At 42.1% G+C, this 21,016-nt stretch overlaps 1 protein-coding gene across 2 annotated transcripts in view; it reads left to right on the top strand.

The window, feature by feature from the left end:
• Positions 1 to 21,016, top strand: part of kntc1 (kinetochore associated 1) — a 223,963-nt gene that overhangs the window by 75,343 nt on the left and 127,604 nt on the right. For both annotated transcript variants that reach the window (XM_038790065.1, XM_038790073.1), the window contains exons 29-38: positions 4,118 to 4,220; positions 4,661 to 4,795; positions 5,711 to 5,827; positions 7,340 to 7,412; positions 7,495 to 7,562; positions 8,970 to 9,256; positions 9,514 to 9,686; positions 14,772 to 14,869; positions 17,527 to 17,671; positions 19,673 to 19,729. In XM_038790065.1, the coding sequence (XP_038645993.1) occupies positions 4,118 to 4,220; positions 4,661 to 4,795; positions 5,711 to 5,827; positions 7,340 to 7,412; positions 7,495 to 7,562; positions 8,970 to 9,256; positions 9,514 to 9,686; positions 14,772 to 14,869; positions 17,527 to 17,671; positions 19,673 to 19,729 (1,256 nt within the window). The remainder of the gene's footprint in view (positions 1 to 4,117; positions 4,221 to 4,660; positions 4,796 to 5,710; positions 5,828 to 7,339; positions 7,413 to 7,494; positions 7,563 to 8,969; positions 9,257 to 9,513; positions 9,687 to 14,771; positions 14,870 to 17,526; positions 17,672 to 19,672; positions 19,730 to 21,016) is intronic.

A 21,016-nucleotide genomic window follows, 5' to 3' on the forward strand; every position in this document is an offset into this window, starting at 1 on the left:
CTGTGACCCCTGGTTATGGGCACACCCACCATTGGGAACTGCATCTACCCTGTCTAGTCCTGTTAGAATTTTATAAGTCTCTTATGAGATTCCCCCTTAATTCTTCTGAACTCCAGTGAGAGCAATCCTAACCTAGTGAATCTCTCCTCATATGACAGTCCCGCCATCCCTGGAATCAGTCTGGTAAACCTTCGCTGCACTCCCTCGAGAGCAAGAACATCCTCCTTCAGAAAAGAGAGACCAAAACCGCACACAATATTCTCGATGTGGCCTCACCAATGCCCTGTATAATTGCAGGCGCACATCCCTGTTTCTGTACTCAAAATCTCTCGCAATGAAGGCCAACATATTATTAAACCTTCTTTACCGCCTGCTGGAACAGCATGCTTACCTACAGCAACTGATGCACAAGGACACCTGCTGTACACTCCCCTCCCCTAGTTTACAACCATTCAGGTAGTAATTTGCCTTCCTGTTTTTGCTTCCAAAGTGAACAACCTCACACTTATCCAAATTCTACTGCATCTGCCATTGATTTGCCCACTTGCCCAACCTGTACAGATCATGCTGTAGGATCTCTACATCCTCGTCACAGTTCACCCTCTCATCCAACTTGGTATCATCTGCAAACTTTGAGATGTGACATTTTATTCCCTCATCCAAAGCATTAATATATTTTGTGAATAACTGGGGTCCCAGCACTGATCCCAGGCACCCGACTAGTTACTGCCTGCCAATTTGAAAAGGACCCATTAATCCCTCCTCTTTGTTTCCTCTTTGCCAACCAGTTTTCTATCCACCTCAATACACTTCCCCCAATCCCATGCGCTTTAATCTTGCACAATAATCTCTTATGCGGGACTTTGTCAAATGCCTTCTGAAAGTCGAAATATACAGACTGGCTCCCCCTTGTCAACTGTACTGGTTACATCTTCAAAGAATTCCAACAGATTTTGTCAAGCACAATTTCCACTTTGTAAATCCATGCTGACTCTGACTGATCCTGCCACTGCTTTCTAAATGTTCTGCTATAAAGTCCTTGATAATGGATTCAAGAAATTTCCCCACTACCGATGTTAGGCTTACTGGTCTATACTTCCCTGTTTTCTCTCTACCTCCCTTTTTATTTTCTCCACAAACTATTCCAATAGCGTCAGTGTATTCTATAGATAGTATGTCCATACATACTATAGATATACTTACTGTAGATACAGTAGTCCCCCGTTATACCGCGCTCCGCGATATACCGCGGGGGGGCTTATGGATCCCAACTGTCAGTTGTGTCAATTTCAGCGGCCGGCTCACTTTGATCCGGAGAGGGAAGCTGCTCTCTCACTGAAACAATCAGCCGGCCGCTGAAATTGACACTGCCGGCTGCTCTCTCCCTCCAATCAGAAACATTAAAACTTAAAAGTTGGATTGGAGGGAGAGAGCAGCGGGCAGTGTCAATTTCAGCGGCCAGCTCACTTTGATCCGGAGAGGGAAGCTGCTCTCTCACTGAAGCAATCAGCCGGCCGCTGAAATTGACACTGCTGGCTGCTCTCTCCCTCCAATCAGTACCCCAGCAGCCACAGCCTGTACCCCAGCAGCCACGGCCTGTACCCCAGCAGCCACGGCCTGTACCCCAGCAGCCACAGCCTGAACCCCAGCAGCCACAGCATGTACCCCAGCAGCCACGGCCTGTACCCCAGGAGCCACGGCCTGTACCCCAGGAGCCACAGCCTGTACCCCAGCAGCCACAGCCTGAACCCCAGCTACAGAGGGGAGGGGCGATGTGAGACCATGCTGGTCTTGCAGAGGCCCGTATGACCTCCTCCTGTGTTCTCTGCTCTCTCCCTCCAATCAGCCGGCAGTGTCAATTTCAGCGGCCGGCTCACTTTGATCCGGAGAGGGAAGCTGCTCTCTCACTGAAACAATCAGCCGGCCGCTGAAATTGACACTGCCGGCTGCTCTCTCCCTCCAATCAGAAACATTAAAACTTAAAAGTTGGATTGGAGGGAGAGAGCAGCGGGCAGTGTCAATTTCAGCGGCCGGCTGATTGTTTCAGTGAGAGAGCAGCTTCCCTCTCCGGATCAAAGTGAGCCGGCCGCTGAAATTGACACTGTTTTAATTAGATCCACGATGGGGGTTTTAAATTTATTTAAAAATCTATGCTAGCGCTTCCCATTGTGAGTCTACGGGGGTCTGACCTCTCCCCCCGCCCCCCGTAGACTCTCAATGGGAAGCGCTAGCATAGATTTTAAAATAAATTTAAAACCCCCATTGTGGATATCCGCGGCTCTGTTGCAACGCGGGTGGCTGTCTTGGACCCCAACACCCGCGTTATAAAGGGGGACTACTGTAGTATGAATTATAATGTATTTACGATGGAGCAAGGATTGATATTGAGTTGGGGAGCAGGAGTTTGTATTAACTGGCTTGCTTTGTTCTGGGGCGTTTCATGCGTTTTGTTGTGATCTCACACACATCTGCATGAATGAACAGAATTCCATCACACTCCTGACTTCAGCCTTGTTGATAGTGGATTAGCATTAGGTGCCCCCAAGATGTTGCTGATGAAGGTCACGGAGAAATGTTTTTAAAAATTCTTTCATGAGATGTGGGCCTCATTGGCAAGGCCAGCATTAATTGTTGCCCATCCCTAATTCCTCTTGAACTGAGTCGCCATTTCAGAGGGCAATTAAGAGTAAACCACATTGTTGTGGGTCTAAGACCAGACTAGGTAAGGGCGACAGATTTCCTTCCTTAAAGGATACTGGTGAACCAAAATGGGGTTTTACGACAGTTGATGGTTTCATGGTCACCTTTATTGAAACTAGCTGCCTTGGTGGAATTTGTACTCTTGTCCCCAGAGAATTTACTTGAGCCTTTGGATTGCTACCACATCTTTTTTTTGTGGCATTCATTGTGTAGAATTTATGTGGAATGCACATAATCTTCTACCTGCTGGCCTGAGCTTGGATATTTTGCATGTCATGCTCCAGGCTGGTATGGGGTGTTTGTTTACTGGAGGAATTATGTATGGTGCTAAATGATTTGGATTTGTCAGCACACATCCTCATGCTGGATTTGTGATAATGGAAATGTTATTGATGAAACAGCTGAAATCTTTGTGTTGCTGATCCTGCTCAGAAAATTATTGAATATGTTAAGTACTGTTTTCTCTTTTTAGAATGAACATTTTTTTTGTGTTTTAGTATGTCCACACTTTAAAAGAAAAAATAAACTTAACTCAGTAGAGCTCATTAACATGAACTTAACAGCTACCCAAAGTTTGAACTCGAGTACTTGCAGGGAGATAGAGCTGACGGTAGCCTTTTGGCATGAGGCGGCTATAGAGGACCCTGGACCACACCAGTGCTTCATGGGAAGAGGGTTTCCTATTTTACCAATTCATAATGCAAACAGTCCTACAGAAAATCCAACTGACAACAGTCATATCAACTTGGCCACCCCTGTAACTAAAAATGCTTCCATAAATGTAACCCGTTAACCCTTCAATTTTCGAGAGAGTGTCATTTTTTAGAATGGAGAGGTTAGATTTAACCAGTTTCCTTATTTTTCAATTGATGTATTTTTTTCTCTTCCCTCCCCAATTTTTTCCCCCAAGTTAGACCACATTGCAAACTTCATTACTGGGTTGCTGCTTCATCAATGCTGGTTGTCTTCCACGAGTTATAGTGGATTACTTGACTCGAAGATATCTGTTGAAGCCAATCCTCTCCTTACTGATTTACTCTTGAAAAACCCAATGTAGTATTATAATTTATAGTATCCCAACACTACCATGGCGGATTTCTGCTAATTCAATATGAGAGCAAAAGTTCTTGGTGTGACTTTTAGGCAACCGAAAGTGGATGCTGAACTGAATTTATTATTTGTGGAAAGTTAATTATGGCAATGAAGAAGGCATGAAGTGGTAGGCAGAAAACATTTAGGCTTTAAAGAACCATCATTTTGAAATACTTAGGACACCTATTCTGTCAGGAATTTTAGTTGATTACATTGCCCATCGCTGCTTTCAGTTACAGCATTAATTAGGACTAAATGCTTCTCATTTGTCATGTAAGTTCTTTTCAGATGTTACCCAAAATGTAACCCATAATATTATTGATAGGGTTAAATTGTTGCAAGAAAGCTACAGGCTTATGGAGATGAAGAAGTTATTAAGAGGGTATGGAATACGGAACTTCGACATGTTCAATGCTCATGAAATTATGGTAAGATTGTGAATTTAATATATTAATAACAAGTTTTATGTAAACATTGAAAGGACTAGACTCTGAATAAATTGTAATTGTAGAGATGGACCTTGATTCTAAGATCAAAAATAAGTTTTTAAGTAGAGTCCCATTAGTCATTCCATTGTACATAAAGCTCCTCAAGTTGATATGATCTGTTTATTGAACATTGTCTTTTAAAATTTACTTGCCATGTGTATCTTCAGTCAACAAGTATTGAGTGAAGTCTGTGTTACAGTTTATGGGGATGTATTTTTGGGCTATATTTGTACTTAGGGTTTTGTATTGTATTCATGAAGAACCAACTAACTGCTGCCTCACTTCAACACCTAATGTGTGCATTTAGAGCCTAGTTTTAAGAGGAATGTCACTTTCACCATCCCTTTTTCATTAATACTGTGACTTGTTCTTTTGCTTAGTGGTTGGTAAAGTTCATCTTGAAACAGGGCTTGCCATCATCATTAGATGATGCTTTGAAAGTGCTTCATGCCTACCTCCTGAGCCCAGTTGAAGTTTACTTTCTCCACTTAAAACATTTGGCATCCAATGACAAAGTAAGTATTCCTTCACATATTCACATTTGTGTTCTGTCGGGGTGGGCTATATGGAATTCTGCTGCTCACAAACCCTTTTGCTAACTCCTGTATAGTGTAAATAATTTGTAAATGTATGTTTACATATTCTGAGATATCAGTACCAAATTTTATTTGTCGTGTTCTGCAAAGCACCCTTGAACTGCCTTTTCTTTTATAATCTTTTTTTTTATAAATGTTTTTTATTGGGTTTTTGAACAAAGTATATTTACCGTTATGTACACAGAATAAAATATATATACATATAAAAGAGAAGAGCACACACAAAAAAAACAAGAAAAAAAGATAAAATAAAATAACTGGTAGGGCATTATGCACGGGCTCAACAACAGCAACTATGTACAAGGGGCAATATTATTTTGAACACATAAGTCGGCATCTGTTTGTCGGGGGCGGGGGGAAACTGGGGAGGTACATATACATTTGGGTGCCGGAGAAACAATTACAGAGGGTAATACGGGAATGGATCTGGTGTTGGTGTTGTCACTTGCTTCTCCCGGACAGGTTTCGCTACCGTTGTCGTCTCATGTTCACCTCTGCTTCAGCCGTTCGTCCCGCCTTTCCCCTGTATTTTCCTTGCTCTCTGTTCCTCGCATGCCTGGGGTCTTCAAAGCAGACTGCCTCACCCACGCTATGTCTCCAACATAGCTGTCATGGCTCTCCCTCACCTCGGAGCATCGTTCCGCCTCCGTTGTCTTTTCTTTTATAATCTGCAAGATTTGTGTCAGCCAATCTACTCCCTGAATTCCCTCGTCTTTCTCTTGCTTTATCCAATCTTGATGCCCCAAGTGATTAGCCTTAGCTCTTCATCTCGGGTTTAAAATTACAAAAAAAAAAGAAATGAATCAACATGCTGCCTTTTCTCCTTGTTAAAAGAGAGATGACTGCCTCAGTTTGCTGAAGTCTCTTACGTTGAATGAAGCTGAGACCACCGTAATGCGTTTGGTGACTTGGGCACAATTGAAAATCCAAAACCAACCTGATGATCCTGAGGTAAGATCATGATGACAATTCTTTTAAACATGCCACCATGTGTCGTTTCTAATTGATGGAATAAGTCAAAAAATTCTGATTGATAAAGCTATATTCAGGCAGATTAAGAAAAGTCCAGATTGAATATTTGATGCATTTTTATCCAGATTGAATATTTCATGAATTGTTTTGGTGCTATTTATCTTCAGAAACTGTTGACTTTCTCTTTCACCCAGAGGGCATTGGCCTCTTTTTCTGGGATATTGTTTCATGAGCGATAACTGACCCCTGGTACCTTGCTGAAGTAAACATTCGTTATTCAGTTTGCTTTTTGATGGTGAGCATTGGAAAGGTATTTGGAAATGTGATGAGGAGTTAACTTATAAGACTGCATACAATTCAAATCTAAAAGGGTCATGAGTTAATAATCTAGATGGGGAATCCCAGCTGATTTTGCCGAAGATTGCTGAAGTTACATGTTGCATTCCCAACAGCTGTTCTGACTGTTATTAGCTAACTCCGCATAGCTCAAATGAACTTCCTATCCAACCGAGCATAGTTCTTTACTGGATAAATTCATAGAACCAATATGAAGTACTTAATGGTTCCATTGACTGTTAGTTATCCTACCAGTAAGTAAATGGGTGATTAGAAAAACTTTTTTATTTTGTTCTATTCTTCTATATTATTCTTAGTTTATGAAATACTGCTCAAATCAAAAAGGATGTTAAGGAAGATGTATTTTTCTATTATATTGTGATGAAAAATAAATGAGTGTAACAGTCAAAATCTGAATGTGTAGTCGGGGCAATCTAATTTATCATTTAAGATAAGTATCGGTAGCTAGGAATTTGGAGCAGAGGTAGGCCATTTAGTCCCTCGAGTCTTTTCCACCAGGCAGTGACGTCATGGCTGTTTTTAAAATTCATTCATGGGATGTGTATGTCGCTGGCTGGTCCAGTATTTATTACCCGTCCCTAATTGCCATTGAACTGAAGGGCTTGCTAGGTCATTTTAAAAGGGAATTTATGAGTCCACCACATTGCTGTGGATCTGGAGTCACACGTAGACCAGAGCCAGTATGGATGACAGATTACTTTCCCTGAAAGACAATAGTGAACCTTTTATTTTTATGGCATTCAACAATGGTTTCATTGTCAGCTTTAGGCTTTTAATTCCAATTTTTAATTGAATTCAAATTTCACCATCTGCCAAAGCATGATCTTGAGTCTCTGGATTACTAGTCCAATTACAATACCACTAAGTTACCACCTCCCTGTGACCGATCTCCATCCCTTTATACTTTTTAATTAACATAAATCTATGAATATCAGATTTAAAATTAACCATTGATCAAGCATCAGTTGCTCTTTGCGGAAGACTGTTTTCTACCACCCACCCCATTGAAGTGTTTTCTAATCTCACTCCTGACAGGCCTGACTCCGATTTTTAGACTGTTTTTCTTCTAAAAGTATTTCTGTGCATAACAATGTGAAAATTCTGCCGATTAATCTGGTGCTGTTTATATTTCAGTGGAAAAAGCAACTGGTGTCAATTGCAAAGACCATGGCGGTGATTATTAAATTTTTGCTGAGGAATCAAAAGGGTAATTTTTCTGTGTTCTTAAAATCCTTTAGCTACAATTAGCTTTGCATTGTAATAACACTGAAAATGTTTTGTTTTGTCAGGCAACACTTTAGAAAAGGAGGCGTGTGAAAACCTTTTAAACAAATTTGAAACTATTGCAAATTTACAGGTAATTATTATACAATACCATTCAATGTATGCCTAAAAATATTTGGATCAGCTAATTAAAATATTGAAATAAAATCCTGTTTGAAAATCTCCACTGTATTCCTTGTGGTCAAAGTCTATTGAACAAAACAGGTCAGGGCTCAGCACAATCTCACTTAGAAACTATTGGATGGTTTGTATTGGAAGTGGTCAAAACTAAGGCGGTAGAACATATTGGTTTATCATAGAATTTACAGTGCAGAAGGAGGCCATTCGGCCCATCGAGTCTGCACCGGCTCTTGGAAAGAGCACCCTACCCAAGGTCAACACGTCCACCCTATCCCCATAACCCAGTAACCCCACCCAACACCAAGGGCAATTTTGGACACTAAGGGCAATTTATCATGGCCAATCCACCTAACCTAGTTGAGGTTAAGGTAAAATGTTGATGCAAGCAGGGGACCATTCATTTGCCCTGACCATGGCTAATTTGGAGTGTGGAGTCTGATGTTGGGTGCCCAGAGTAAAAGTTTTGTTGCACCGTATACCCACCTCAATCTTGGACCCAACTTTTCACAATACCTTAACCAGTGCTATTTGGGATGGAGGATGCTGCTATTTTCTTGTGATGTGGCAGTTTTTGGCAATTCTATTTTGCTAAATTGCATTTCCAGCAATTCTGCTTACCCGTGCAATACATTTATTTTAAAAAAAAGTTCCTGAAGTTGTCTTTCATAACCTAAGAATATCCCAAAGTGCTTTGAAGTGAAGTCACTGTTTTAACTTGGGGGAACACAGAAAGCAATTTGTCCACTGCAAATTCTCACAAACAGTAACGTTGAATGACTGACTGGATAATCTGTTTTAGTGATGATAATTGATGGATAAATACTGGGCAGTGCACCAGGACTCTTCTTGTGAATAATGCCATAGATCTTTTACATCCACCTGAGCAATAAGACCAAGAACTTTGGTTTCATATTTCATTTGAAATCTGGCACCATTCACAACGCAACCTTTCCTCAGTATTGCATTAAAGTCTCAGTTTGTACGTTGTGTGACAGCTTGAATCAGAAAATCATGGGTTAAAATGTGGAATTTGCACCCTCTCCCCGTGTCTACGTTTGCTTCCTCCGGGTTCTTTGGTTTCCTCCCACAGTCCAAAAATGTGCAGGTTAGGTGGATTGGCCATGATCAATGCGTGGTCATGGGGGTGGGGACAGGCGAGTGGGCCGAGGTAACATGCTCTTTCAGAGGGTCAGTGCTGACCCAATGGGCCGAATGGTCTCTTTCTGCACTGTAGGAATTCTATTAAGTTCCACCACTTCAGATGTGATGCCGAGCAAGGCTGAGACGTGAAACATGTGTTTTTATAATTTGTGTATTTAATTCTTTTAATTAATACTGATCTTTCATCCTTGGTTTTCAGGAGTATTTTGATGTGTTTATTTCACTGAAAGATTATGAGAATCCCCAAGTGCTTTTGCAATTATATGAAGGACAAGTTGAAGCATGTGCAAGTATGTTGTTCACTTCAAAGTCAGAAAGGGAACCAGATTATACAGATGGCTCAAACACCAACGTGAAGATTTCTACAGAGACCAGACTATATAAACTCTCTCTGCTGTTCCAAAATTCGGAACAGGATGTGGCATCAGAGCTTGCATTGAAGGCACTTTCTTATGGGAATGTAGGAGAGACAGTAAACATTTGCAGGTAGGAATCATAGAAACCTTGGTAGATAAACTATTTGTTGCTTGGACTTAGCTGAACAGTCTCCTGGGCGAGTGTGTCATTGCCTGTATGAATCGATCTGCCCCTCAACGACTATTTGGAAAGTGCTATTTTCAATCCTGTCAGTCAAGTAACGACGTCTGGCAGATTGAAATGAAGGATAGGTAAAATATTTTTGAAACTAAATTGAGTTACTACAAATAATGTTGTTTTCTTTTAATTTCTTTTTCTATATGCAGTGAGCTTTATGGACAGCACAAAAATGATCAGACTGGTCAAGTATTGTTCCATGTGGCACAGAAACTATGTCAGATGTTGGAAACTAACGTTCCCCTGATTATTCCAACTGGAATGAACTTGCCTGCAGTTATTTATGAACTGGCGTGCCGTGCTGCCACTATCTGCAGTACTGGTAATTTCTCACTGAGATCTTTATTTTCACCCTAATAACAGCTAGTTTTTATCATGTAGTTTCTATGGATATTTTCCGCAATAGATTTAGAATTTAATTATAGGAATTATTGGAAAAATAAAGGATGATAGTTGTGTTTCGCCCAAAGCATTTATTTTTCTTCGAGCAGTAATTGCTCTAGTGTTGAACTTATTTTAGCAATGGAAATGTATTACGCCACCAGTATCTGAGAAAATCTTGACAACTTTTAATTTTTAAAAAATTGGTTTATTTCCTTGATTGTTTAATGATTAAGATCTGGGGATTTTTTAATGTCCAAGGTCACTGTATCCCGTCTCCGATTCTCATTATTTAAAAAAAAAAGTTTTTATTCAGGTTTTTAATTTTATACAATATAAAATAAACATCTGTGTAGGCCAGATACAATTTTAAAAAAGCCAAACTTTGGAAATATAACCCCTGACACCCCTGTCCTTTTTAATTTTATTTTAAAATATTTTACTGAATTTTTACATCTATATAGTACAGTACACATTTTCGTTTCATCACCCCCTCATCCGACCCTCAGATGGTGTATTTGATCTTCTCCAGATGGAGAAATTCTGGCAGGTCTGCCAGCCAATGGTGCAATGGTTAGCTCTGCTGTCTCACCCCCCGGGTCACTGTCTGTGTGGAGATTACACATTCTCCCTGTGTCTGTGTGGGTCTCACCCGACAACCCAAAGATGTGCAGGGTAGGTGGATTGGTCATGCCAAATTGCCCTTTAATTAGAAAAAAAGAATTGGGTATGGCTCCACCCTCAGCCTCACAACCATGGACATCGCCTTGAAGAAGGATGTCCATAACCTGACAAGTCTGGGTAGGCTGAACCTTCCTGGCATCATTCACACTTGTCCTCCACCTCCAGAAAGAACCTACTCATTCGGATTCTGGTTAGGTGCACTCTGTGCACTACTTTGAATTGCATGAGGCTGAGCTTTGTGCGGGAAGAGGTGGTGTTGGCCCTGCTCAGTGCTTCTCTCCAGAGCCCCCTCCCTACCTCCATCCTTAGTTCGTCCTCCCATTCCTGTCTTGCCTCGTCTAGTGGTGTCCTTGCACTTTGTAAGTCATCTACAAATGTACCCACAGTTCCCCATCTCCATAACGTCCTCCTCCAACATTTCCTCCAGCATTCGCTCCCTCGGGGCCCGAGGGTACCTCATTGTCTCCTTGTGGAGCAAATTTTTGATTTGCAAATGTCGGAGCTCCTGTCCGTACAGTAGCTCCAGTCTTTCCGTCAGCTCGTCCAGGGTTGCAAGTCTGTCCCTCATGTAGAAGCCCCTAATCGCTAGCGTCCTCCCTGTCTCCACTTAAAAGTTGCGTCTGATATGTCTGGTGGGAATTTGTGGTCACTGCAGATGGGGGCCATGGTGGACACCTCCGTTAAGTTGAAGTGCTGTATCACCTGGTTCCAAGTTTTTAAAGTAGCTATCACCACTGGGCTGGGTGTGCACTTTGTCGGGGGGAATGGCAGCTGCCATGGCTAGGGCTCGGAGGGTGGTTCCTGTACAGGAGTCGTCCTCCATTTTCACCCATTCGTTGCTCGGCTCCCTTAACCCTCCCCTCACTCTTTCAGCTGTAGTTATCCAGTCGTAGTATTGCAGGTTCGTAAGAGTCAGGCCGCCCTTGTTGCTTCTCTGCAGTTCAAAGATGTGCAGGTTAGGTGGATTGGCCTTGATAAATTGCCCTTAGTGACCCAAAAAAAAAGGTTAGGAGGAGTTATTGGGTTACGGGGATAGGGTGGAAGTGAGGGCTTAAGTGGGTCGGTGCAGACTCGATGGGCCAAATGGCCTCCTTCTGCACTGTACATTCTATGTATTTTAGGGGATTCTTGGATTCTCCTCCTCCTCCTCCTCCTCCACCGCCAACAACCACCACCTCCCCAAACAGGCGCCACCACCAACAACCACCACCACCACAACCCGTGCCAGCTTCCCCAAAAAGGCGCCGGAATCTGCTCGTCTTGATCCGCCTTCCTTGGGTACCAATGATATCGTGGCCTGTGTTAACGCAGAAGGTTGGGAGCCCCTTGCTAGCGAGTTTGCGAACATCTTCCATAGGTGTGGGGCCAGAGGTGATGAAAATTTTTTTTTTATAGAAGTCTCCTGGCAACCCATCAGGTCCTGGCGCCTCCCCCACCTGCATAGATTAATGCTCTCTATGACCTTGAGTCCCATTGGTGCTTCCAGCTCCCACCACCTATCATCCCCCACGAGTGGCATGTCCAGTCCATTGAGGAACCATTTCATCCCCGAGTCCCTGGAGAATGCCTCAAATACTTGGTTGACCTTTTTTGGTTTGGCTACCAGTCCGATTCTGCTATTCGTTACCTGGGCTATCTCCCTCATGGCTGTCTGTTTTCTCAGCTGGTGAGCTAACAGGCGGCCTGCCTTATCCCAGTGTTCATAAAAGACTCCCTGTGTCTGGTGGAGTTGGTTCACTGCCTTCCTGGTGGATAGCTGGTTAAAGTCCAGTTGTAGGTTTTTCCTCTCCACCAGAAGCTCTACGGTTGGGGCCTCAGAGTTCCTTCTGTCGATCTCCACTGGAGTTGATCAGTTGTTGCCTAGCTGCCCTCTCTTCCCTATCTCTACAAGCCTTGTAGTCTATAATCTTTCCCCTAATCACCACCTTCATTGTCTCCCAGAGCATGGAAGGTGTGACTTCCCCATTCTGGTTGTTAGTGATGTCCTCGCCTATGGCTTGGGATGTTTTCTGGGAGAAGATCTTATTGACCAAGAGTCCGTGTCCAGCCTCCATGCGGGGTGCTGGGCACGGCCCGTCTCCAACTGCACATCCATGTAATGTGCAGCGTGGTCGGAGATGACTATCACAGAGTATTCCGCTCTTACTATGTCTGGAAGATCCGATTTTGCCATTGCAAAGAAGTCAATACTGGTGTATACCTTGTGCACCTGTTCCTTTTCACCAGGGTGTAGGAACCGCCATGACTCTACTGCCCCCATCTGCTCCATAAATGCTCCCAATCCCCATTCTGGTGTATGATCGGTCTGTCAATGGGTCCTATACATATTTTAAAGTTCCTCCCACACCTCCCCAATGATAAGTCGGTGTATGTCTTTGTGAAATCCATGTCGACCCAGTTGGGCGCGTGCACGTTTACCACGAGTACCGCTGACGATGACATCTCATCCCCCGGGTCCATAACCATCTTTGCCGTTGTACACACCGTCCTCTTACTGATCAGTATGGCTACCCCAGCCCTCATCCTGTAACATGAATAGTAAGTCTTTCCCACCCAGCCCTTCCTTACCTGCTGTTGGTCCTTCTCCCTTGGGTGCGTCCCTTGAAGGAAGACTGGATATTTTCACTGGGCTGTGAAGTCCCCTAATATTCCAGCTGACTATCGTGGTGGGGGGGATTGTGGCGCCACCTTGTTACTTCAGCCTGCACCTTACTGCTGAAGCCAATCTGAGACCCATCCCTTTCTTTTCCTTGTGTTCCCTCGGTCCCCTCTGCCGGGGAGGTGTGCCCCCTTACTTTCATCCTTCCTGCGTTAGCTTTCCCCACTAGTGTGGTGGCCTCCCTCCGGGGTGATCTTGCCCCTCTCCCATGCCCGCTAAATATCTGTTCCCTCTGTCTCTACCTCACCCTCTCCTGCGTTCCGCTGCCCTCGCCCTTCCCTGTGGTCTGATATTTCTGTTCAAAGTGAGGCAATACAGTCCCGCGCAAACATAGTGTGCGTTCATCAGGAGTTTTTTTTTCTCCCCTCTTTCCTCTGCTTCCCCCTCAGCATTGCCTTGCCTGCCCCTTGTCCAGGCCGTTTGTCGGAACAAATCCGTCCTCTGCCAAGGTGTTGAAATAATGTTCCTTATTTTTAGAACGTGATCCAGAGCCTGGCTGGGAACAGCGTTTCAAATCTCACTCCGCTTCTGTACAGGGCCGATTTTGCCTGGTTGAACTCGTCCCTGCATTTTGCCAGGTCTGCCCAATGTCATTGTAGGCCAGGAGTCTCATGTCCTTCCCAGCTGCTCGCCTTTGTCTGCCTTGCCTGTCGCAGGAGCATCTCACGATCCTGACAACTATGCAGTTTCGCAATTAGCGCCCTTGGTTGGTCCCCCGCTTTGGGATTCGGCCGGAGCGCTCTGTGTGCCCTGTCAATCTCTGGCGGATTGGGGAAGCTGTCCCTTCCATCTAAGTTGCCCAGCATTTGGCCCACATAACCCGTCAAGTCTCTGCCCTTGATTCCCTCTGGAAGGCCCACGATCCAGATATTCTGGAGTCGGGTCCTATTCTCCTGGCCCTCAACTTTCCTCTTTTAGCTCCCCTGGGTCGCCACCAATCTTTTGATTTTGACCTCCAGAGTAACAATCCTGTATTGAGTACTGACTATCCCACCGCCGTGTCTTTTGTGAATTCCAAACTCCACTGCTTGTTTCATCCTGCTTGCGACGGGTTATTTTTCAAATTGTGCAGGATCTATTTTCCTCTTTACAGAGTAACATGACTTTTTTTGTAAAATTGGCTAAGTTTATGAAATCTAGAGTTTAGCTAGTTCCAGCTTTAAAACAACTTTCTAATCTGAAAGATGCAGTATTGTGTATGATGTATAATATAAAACTGAGGCACACAGCCGAGCTATATTAGGTTAGGAGTGGCTTTGGTAATTGTAGAAAATGACATGCCATACTTTTTGAGTAATGTAGCCTTTGTTTCCTTTCTAATTTGTTTTTCCACTTTTTCCCCATCACTGGAAGACATTTGTAGATGAAGAACAGATTCAGCGAATCTTTTCAAAGGCCGTTGCCATTTCTGCCTTGCTTCCAGCTATAGAAGTAGATGCATGAGTAGTTTGAGTTTACTTGACTGTTAGTTTTCATTCATTCCTTGTGGTGCAGCAGCCATGTCTGACATTGAGAACAGAACCTTTTAACAAATCATAAACATGAAATTTGGTCCCGAACCAACGTACAGTCCATTACTACACAAACATTTTGCGCTGTATGTCTGCTTTCAGCTTGTATTTAAATGTTTTGACTAAAATATTACAGAAGTGTTGCAATTTAATTTTTAATGTACTTTTACAGACCTTTTACTTGACTGTGAAGAATTATGTAAAAACACTCGTGCGGCCACGGATGTTTATAGACAGTGCCTAATTGATGATTATGGATTTAGGACAAAGGTAAAATGTGATCTTTTGTTACGTAAATGTTTATTCTTAACCAGTTCTATATAAAAGAATAATATATAATAATAACATTGTATCTGGTGTGCAATTCTTATCCATCACACTTTCTGTCGCTATGAAAATTTCTTGACATATTTTTAAAGTGACAAATCAAGGCAGTATTTGTTACGTACATGGTCTTCCAGCAATTAAAAAATACCAAGAGTTCTCGCTTGTATTTTAATTAAACTAACACTGACTAACCGGAACTCCTTTTTAATAAAAGCGTCTAAGTTGGAGCTTCAGAGGAATTAAACTGATGTCGAACATTTCTTATTTACAATAATTAGATGTTTTGACCTTCAAATTATCAACGCTTTGCATTATCAGAAGAGGAATACTGTATATTACAATATGTAAATCACCAACCTGTATAAAAGACACATGGAGGTTCCATTACCACAAAGTCTGCAGTAATCAATCTAGGATGGACAGTAATTAGCGTAGACCAGGTGGGCTGATTGACCTGTTCTGTGCTGTATATTCTATGTAATTCAACCTTGCTCACATCCTGAAAACAAATATATTTTTAAAATCCAATTATGATTGAGCAATGGGCTGAATGACGATCTATTAATCTTCTCAACCTGTACAGACATAAATGGAGCACATCACATTTTCTTTCAAACAAATCACGCTTCCTCGTCTCATATAATTATAATCTTTATTAGTGTCACAAGTAGGCTTACATTAACACTGCAATGAAGTTATTGTGAAAATACCCTCGTCGCTACGCTCGGCCGCCTGTTCGGTACACAGAGGGAGAATTCAGAATGTCCAATTCACCTAACAAGCATGGATAGCTTGACAAATTGAATTGAACTGATTCATCTTTGAGCTAGCTATGTAAATACCTCAATTTTCATAAACAGTGGTACAGAACATCCATTCCAATAGAGCTGAAGCTTATAACAAAATCAACAAATGTTTATTAATTTTAGGCCTGTTATTTAGGAGTAAATGTTGAGGTTTAATTTAGGATTAATAGGATATTATTGGATAAACCGTAACTATTGATACTTCTATAGCCCCTCCAATTTATTTTTGAGAGACCACTGTCAAGTTAGGACCTTATAAAATGCCGATTTCTTTCTTTTTCCATTTTGAAATGTGTCTCTACCAGAAAACTTTGGGGTCATTCCTGAAATGGTTTTGGGGATATTCCAGATATTTTTTCTTGTGCTGAGTACATGGGGTGGATTCAATGGGAAATCCCATTGACAGCGGCGGGAGCCGAAGGTCACGCCAACGGCCAATAGCAGGCAGCCACCTGCCGTCGAGAAACACGCTGTGGCGGTGGTGTGGTAAATCTCCCTCTCTCTCTTTCTCTCTCTCGCTGTCCCCCCCCACCCCACCCCACCCAAAGTCTTTGGACTCAACAGCTGAGTTCAGTAACCTCAGATCCTAACCACTGCCTTTCTTTTCAGAAAGTCTCTTGAGAATGATTCTGCTATTCCCATTATGTTTCCTCCTCAACCCGTCATCTGCTTCTTTACTTGTCCCATTACCCATCTCCTTTTATCTTTCGCCATCATCCATTTTGTCACTTTATCTCTGCCTTCCACCCTAGCATAGACTTTCCTCTCTTTTTTTTTTCCTCCTCCCCCTGACTGTAAAAACATGAGAAAAAGGAACAGGAACAGGCTATTTGGCCCCTTGAGCCTACACCACCATTCAATCAGATCATGCCTGATTTAACTCCACTTTCCTGCCTGCCCCCCCCAACCTTTGACTTCCTTGTCAATTAAAAATCTGTAAGAAGTCTTACAACACCAGATTAAAGTCCAATTTACCTGATGAAGGAGCTAAGCTCCGAAAGCTAGTGATTCCAAACAAACACATTGGACTTTAACTTCTTACTTTACCCACCCCAGTCCAACGCCGGCATCTCCACATCATAATTAAAAATCTGATTAACTCAGCTTTGAATATATGGAATGATGCAACCTCCGCTGCTCCTTGTTAAGAGAACTCCAAACACTTAACGGTCCTCTGAGAAGAAATTCCTCCTCCTCTTCATCTTAAATGGGAAGACCCCTTGTTTTGAAACTCTGCCCTGAGTTTTTGATTCCCCACAAGGGGAAGCATCTGCGTTGTCGACCCCCTTTGTAATTTTGTGTGTTTCAATAAGATCACTGTTCATTCTTCTAAACGCCAATGCGTATAGACCCAACCTGCTCAAACTTTCCTCATGACACAAACCCCTCATTCCAGAAATTTGCCTAGTTTAACCGTCTCTGAACTACTTCCAATGAAAGTAGGTCCTTCCTTAAGTAACGTCACCAAATCTGTACTCTAGTGGTAGTCTCATCAATGCCCTGTACAGTAAGCAAGAATTTTCTGTTTTTGTACTCCATCCCTGCTTTCTACTAACTTAAACCATGTTACAGACTTGAAACATAAGCTTTACTAGTTCATTGATCTGAAAAGTTAACATTGTTTCCCTCTCCACGTTTGCTGCCTGATTTGCTCTGAGCTCCCGGCATTTTCTGTTTTTATTTCAGATTCCCAGCATCTGTAGTATTTTGCTTTAGATTGCCATTGTTTAATGAGGAATAAGAATCTTTTGACTTTGATGTACATTATTAACCTGGATAATTCTGTTTGAAAAGGTGACAACTCTGGAAACTGACAAAAATCCTTATGATGAGTGGACGTTTGAAGATTTCTTCACAGAAGATGGCATTGTGCTCGATCACCTATCAGTGATGCCTGTAATGTATGAAATTGCAACCTCATTCGTGCCATTTTCTCCAGGTATGTCAGTTAAAAATCGATCTACATGTCTATTGTCTAATTTTGTTTCACTTCACCAAGCTTGTACTTGGTGTAAAATCTTGTGCCTGATTTTACTGTCAGAATAACAGAAAGATTAAGGGCACTCACTGTTATTTGTGTGTAAATATGCACAGCAATTTTAGGCAAGGAGCAGAGATGCAGATAAATGCTAATGTCCAAATGTTGTTATCCAATTTGCATCGCTCTCCAATTAGCTTTGTGAAAACAGTATTACATTCTGACTTCACATTGACAGTAACATGGCCAGGGTGGGTAGAGGGATATGGGCCAAATGCAGGCAAGTGGGACTAGCTTAGGGATAGAAATTGGGCGGCATGGACAAGCTGGGCATGGCCTCTATCCATGCTGTAAACATCTATGACTCTATTGATATGCATAAATGTTGAAGTTGCTACATATGTGCAATAGATGTAGACTAAATTCTCCACACAGCTGAACCGTGGCATTGCAAGCATTTGTACCTTTCTAACAATCTAATAATTAGTAATTATTATAATTGCGGCCTGACATTCCACGACACTGAAAATTAACAATCACAAATGTGGAATGTCTCCTTTAGATTGCAACTTTAAAAAAAAATATCAGATTTAAATGTTTTTATCTGTATTTTTTTATTGGAGTTTTTCTATTTTTACAAATGACACAACCAAATCCCTCAGGATTGGTACAGCAGAGCAGCAGGGCCTCAGCATTCATGAATACAGAAAAAGACAGGTGAACAACACAGTTGGTTCAGTTTAATCATGGTGCCTCTGTCTAGACGATAATAAGACCATAAGATACAGGAGCAGAATTATGCCATTTAGCCCATCGGGTCTGCTCCGCTATTCAATCATGGCTGGTACTCACCCCATTCTCCTACCTTCTTTCATAACCCCTGATCCTCATATTCCTATCTATCTCTGCCTGAAAGACACTCAGTGATTTGGCCTCCACAGTCTTCTGTGGTAATGAGTTCTACAAATTCACCACCCTCTGAAGAAATTGCTCCTCGTCTCAGTTTTAAAGGATTGTCCCATCAGTCTGAGGCTGTGCTCTTGGGTGTAGTGTCTCCTACTAATGGAAACATCTTCTCCACGCCCACTCTATCTAGGCCTTTCCATATTCTGTAAGATTCAAACCCCCCCCCCCCCCCCCCCCCCCAAAACCACCTTCTGAACTCCCATCGATTACAGACCCAGGATCATGTTTGCGGACCCCCTCCCAAGGCCAGCACATCCTTAAATATGGAGCCTGAAACTGCTCACAATATTCCTAATGAGGTCTGACCAGAGCCTACGGCTCAGCAGTGCATCCCTGCTCTCATATTCTAGACCTCCCAAGATGAATACTAACATTGCATTTGCCTTCCTAACTGCCAACTAAACCCGCACGTTAACCTTAAGAGAATCCTGAACTAGGACTCCTCAGACCCTTTGTGCTTCAGATTTCCAAAGCCTTTCCCCATTTAGATAATGCCTCTATTTTTATTCTTCTTACCAGTTCATTTTATTGGTCAGTTCTGTAGTGATCTTAATAAATCTTAATATTCTGTTTTTAAAAAAAATAGTCCAGCTAATTACATGGATATCTGAAGAACCTGAATGCAAAGTTAGGATTTATTTGGCCGTAGAGTTTTTTGTTTATTAATAAAATTGTAAGAGTTTATTTAAAAAAAAATAAAATTAGCAACATCTTAGATTTTACTCTGTTCTCTTAAATTCTATTATCGTAAAACTAGAGGGTTACATATAAATTATTTGTACTATGAAGCAAGTGTTACATAAACCATATGTTGCTTGTTTGCAAATCTGTTGTTGCTCAGCAACTATAAAAAGGTGTTAAAGATTTTGAGAGTCACATTGAAATGAGATGTAATTTAATTACTGTACTGCAGCATCTGGTAAAGTGAAGGAGATTTAGTATATAATCTGAAAAATCTCTAGATGATTATCAGCTTGACACTATTATTTTATGCAGATAAAAAGCTCTATCCATTGGAATGCGTAGGCTTGCCATTGAGCCCAGGTGTCGAAGGTAATTTTATACTTAACCCAACCTCACTATCTTTGTAAATGGGAAGTTTGAAATATCATTTAATGTTAAAACTGTCTGTTAAAAGGGATGACACAATGGCTTGCGCACTCCTCTTTCATATTTTGGGTTTAGCAACTCATCACATTCTTTTAGACAGCACCTTCCAAGCCCGCAATCTCTACCACTTGGAAGGTCAAGGGCAGTATTTGTGTGGGAACGCTGCGAGCTGCAAATTCCCCTTCAAGTCACACACTCTCCTGACTTGGAATTATATCATCACTTGGAGCTTGTCCCATGCTGCTACCTTGCCGGATGTTGCCATCATTCACTTGCCGGATGTTGCAATCATTCAGATGTGAGCATTTGCACTGTAAAAGTGGACCTCTGCTCCTGTCTTTATCTTGTGCATTTGCAGTGGGCTCCTGGAAATAATGCCTCATGTGTTACAATTCAAGTTGATGTTGTAACTGGACGGCAAGATCCCAGAATGGAATCTTGGCTCAAAAGGCTGTATCTGATTTTTTTCATAAAATGTGGAGGAACCGAGCCACAGAACCAGAAATTTAGTTTTTTAACAAGAAAACATATTTACTAAAGATGAAAATATTAGATTATGACGCAATACGCTTTTACTCCCCCCTTAGCTTAACGATTACCAAGTACATCTTTTATTACACACATGATTTAAGATTACAAAATATACCTTCACCTACACAGTCCCTTTTAAGCATGCTAGATGACTGTGGTCAAATACATTATCCACTCTGAGCCCCAAGTGGGCTTTCTCTCCAGAATCCCCCTCCAGATGATTGTCACGTGAGAGTTTCCAAACTCCACTTGCAAGAACACACTTTAAAATCTTCTCTCATAGTGTGTTTTGGCTTGGAGGTTTGCATTCTGAAATTCAGACCAGGTTTTCCAAATGACTCCTTCAAACAAAGCTTCTGCACTTTTAACAATGAATCCAGACCCGGATTTTACACCAACCCGCTTAGGATTTATTTTCTCCAACTGCTTTTCCACTAACTCTTAGATCCAGCCATCGATTTCCAGAGTTATTTCAATTCCTGTTCCCACACACTGTAGCAAAATCTCACAACCCTGAAAATCACTTTGGAAATATTCCAGGCGCCTTGGCCTTCTTCTCAGCTCGCTTTGGGTTCTTTACTGAACAGTGCTCTATCCGAGTAACTTAAACTCCGACTTCTTGGAAACATCTCTTCATTTTTTTCCTTAACTAACTGCTCTTCAGATCTGTGCACTTGTGCTCTTAATCGTTACTACATG

The sequence above is a fragment of the Scyliorhinus canicula genome, chromosome 1, assembly GCF_902713615.1.
Source record: "Scyliorhinus canicula chromosome 1, sScyCan1.1, whole genome shotgun sequence".
NCBI classification, from domain to species: Eukaryota; Metazoa; Chordata; class Chondrichthyes; order Carcharhiniformes; family Scyliorhinidae; genus Scyliorhinus; species Scyliorhinus canicula.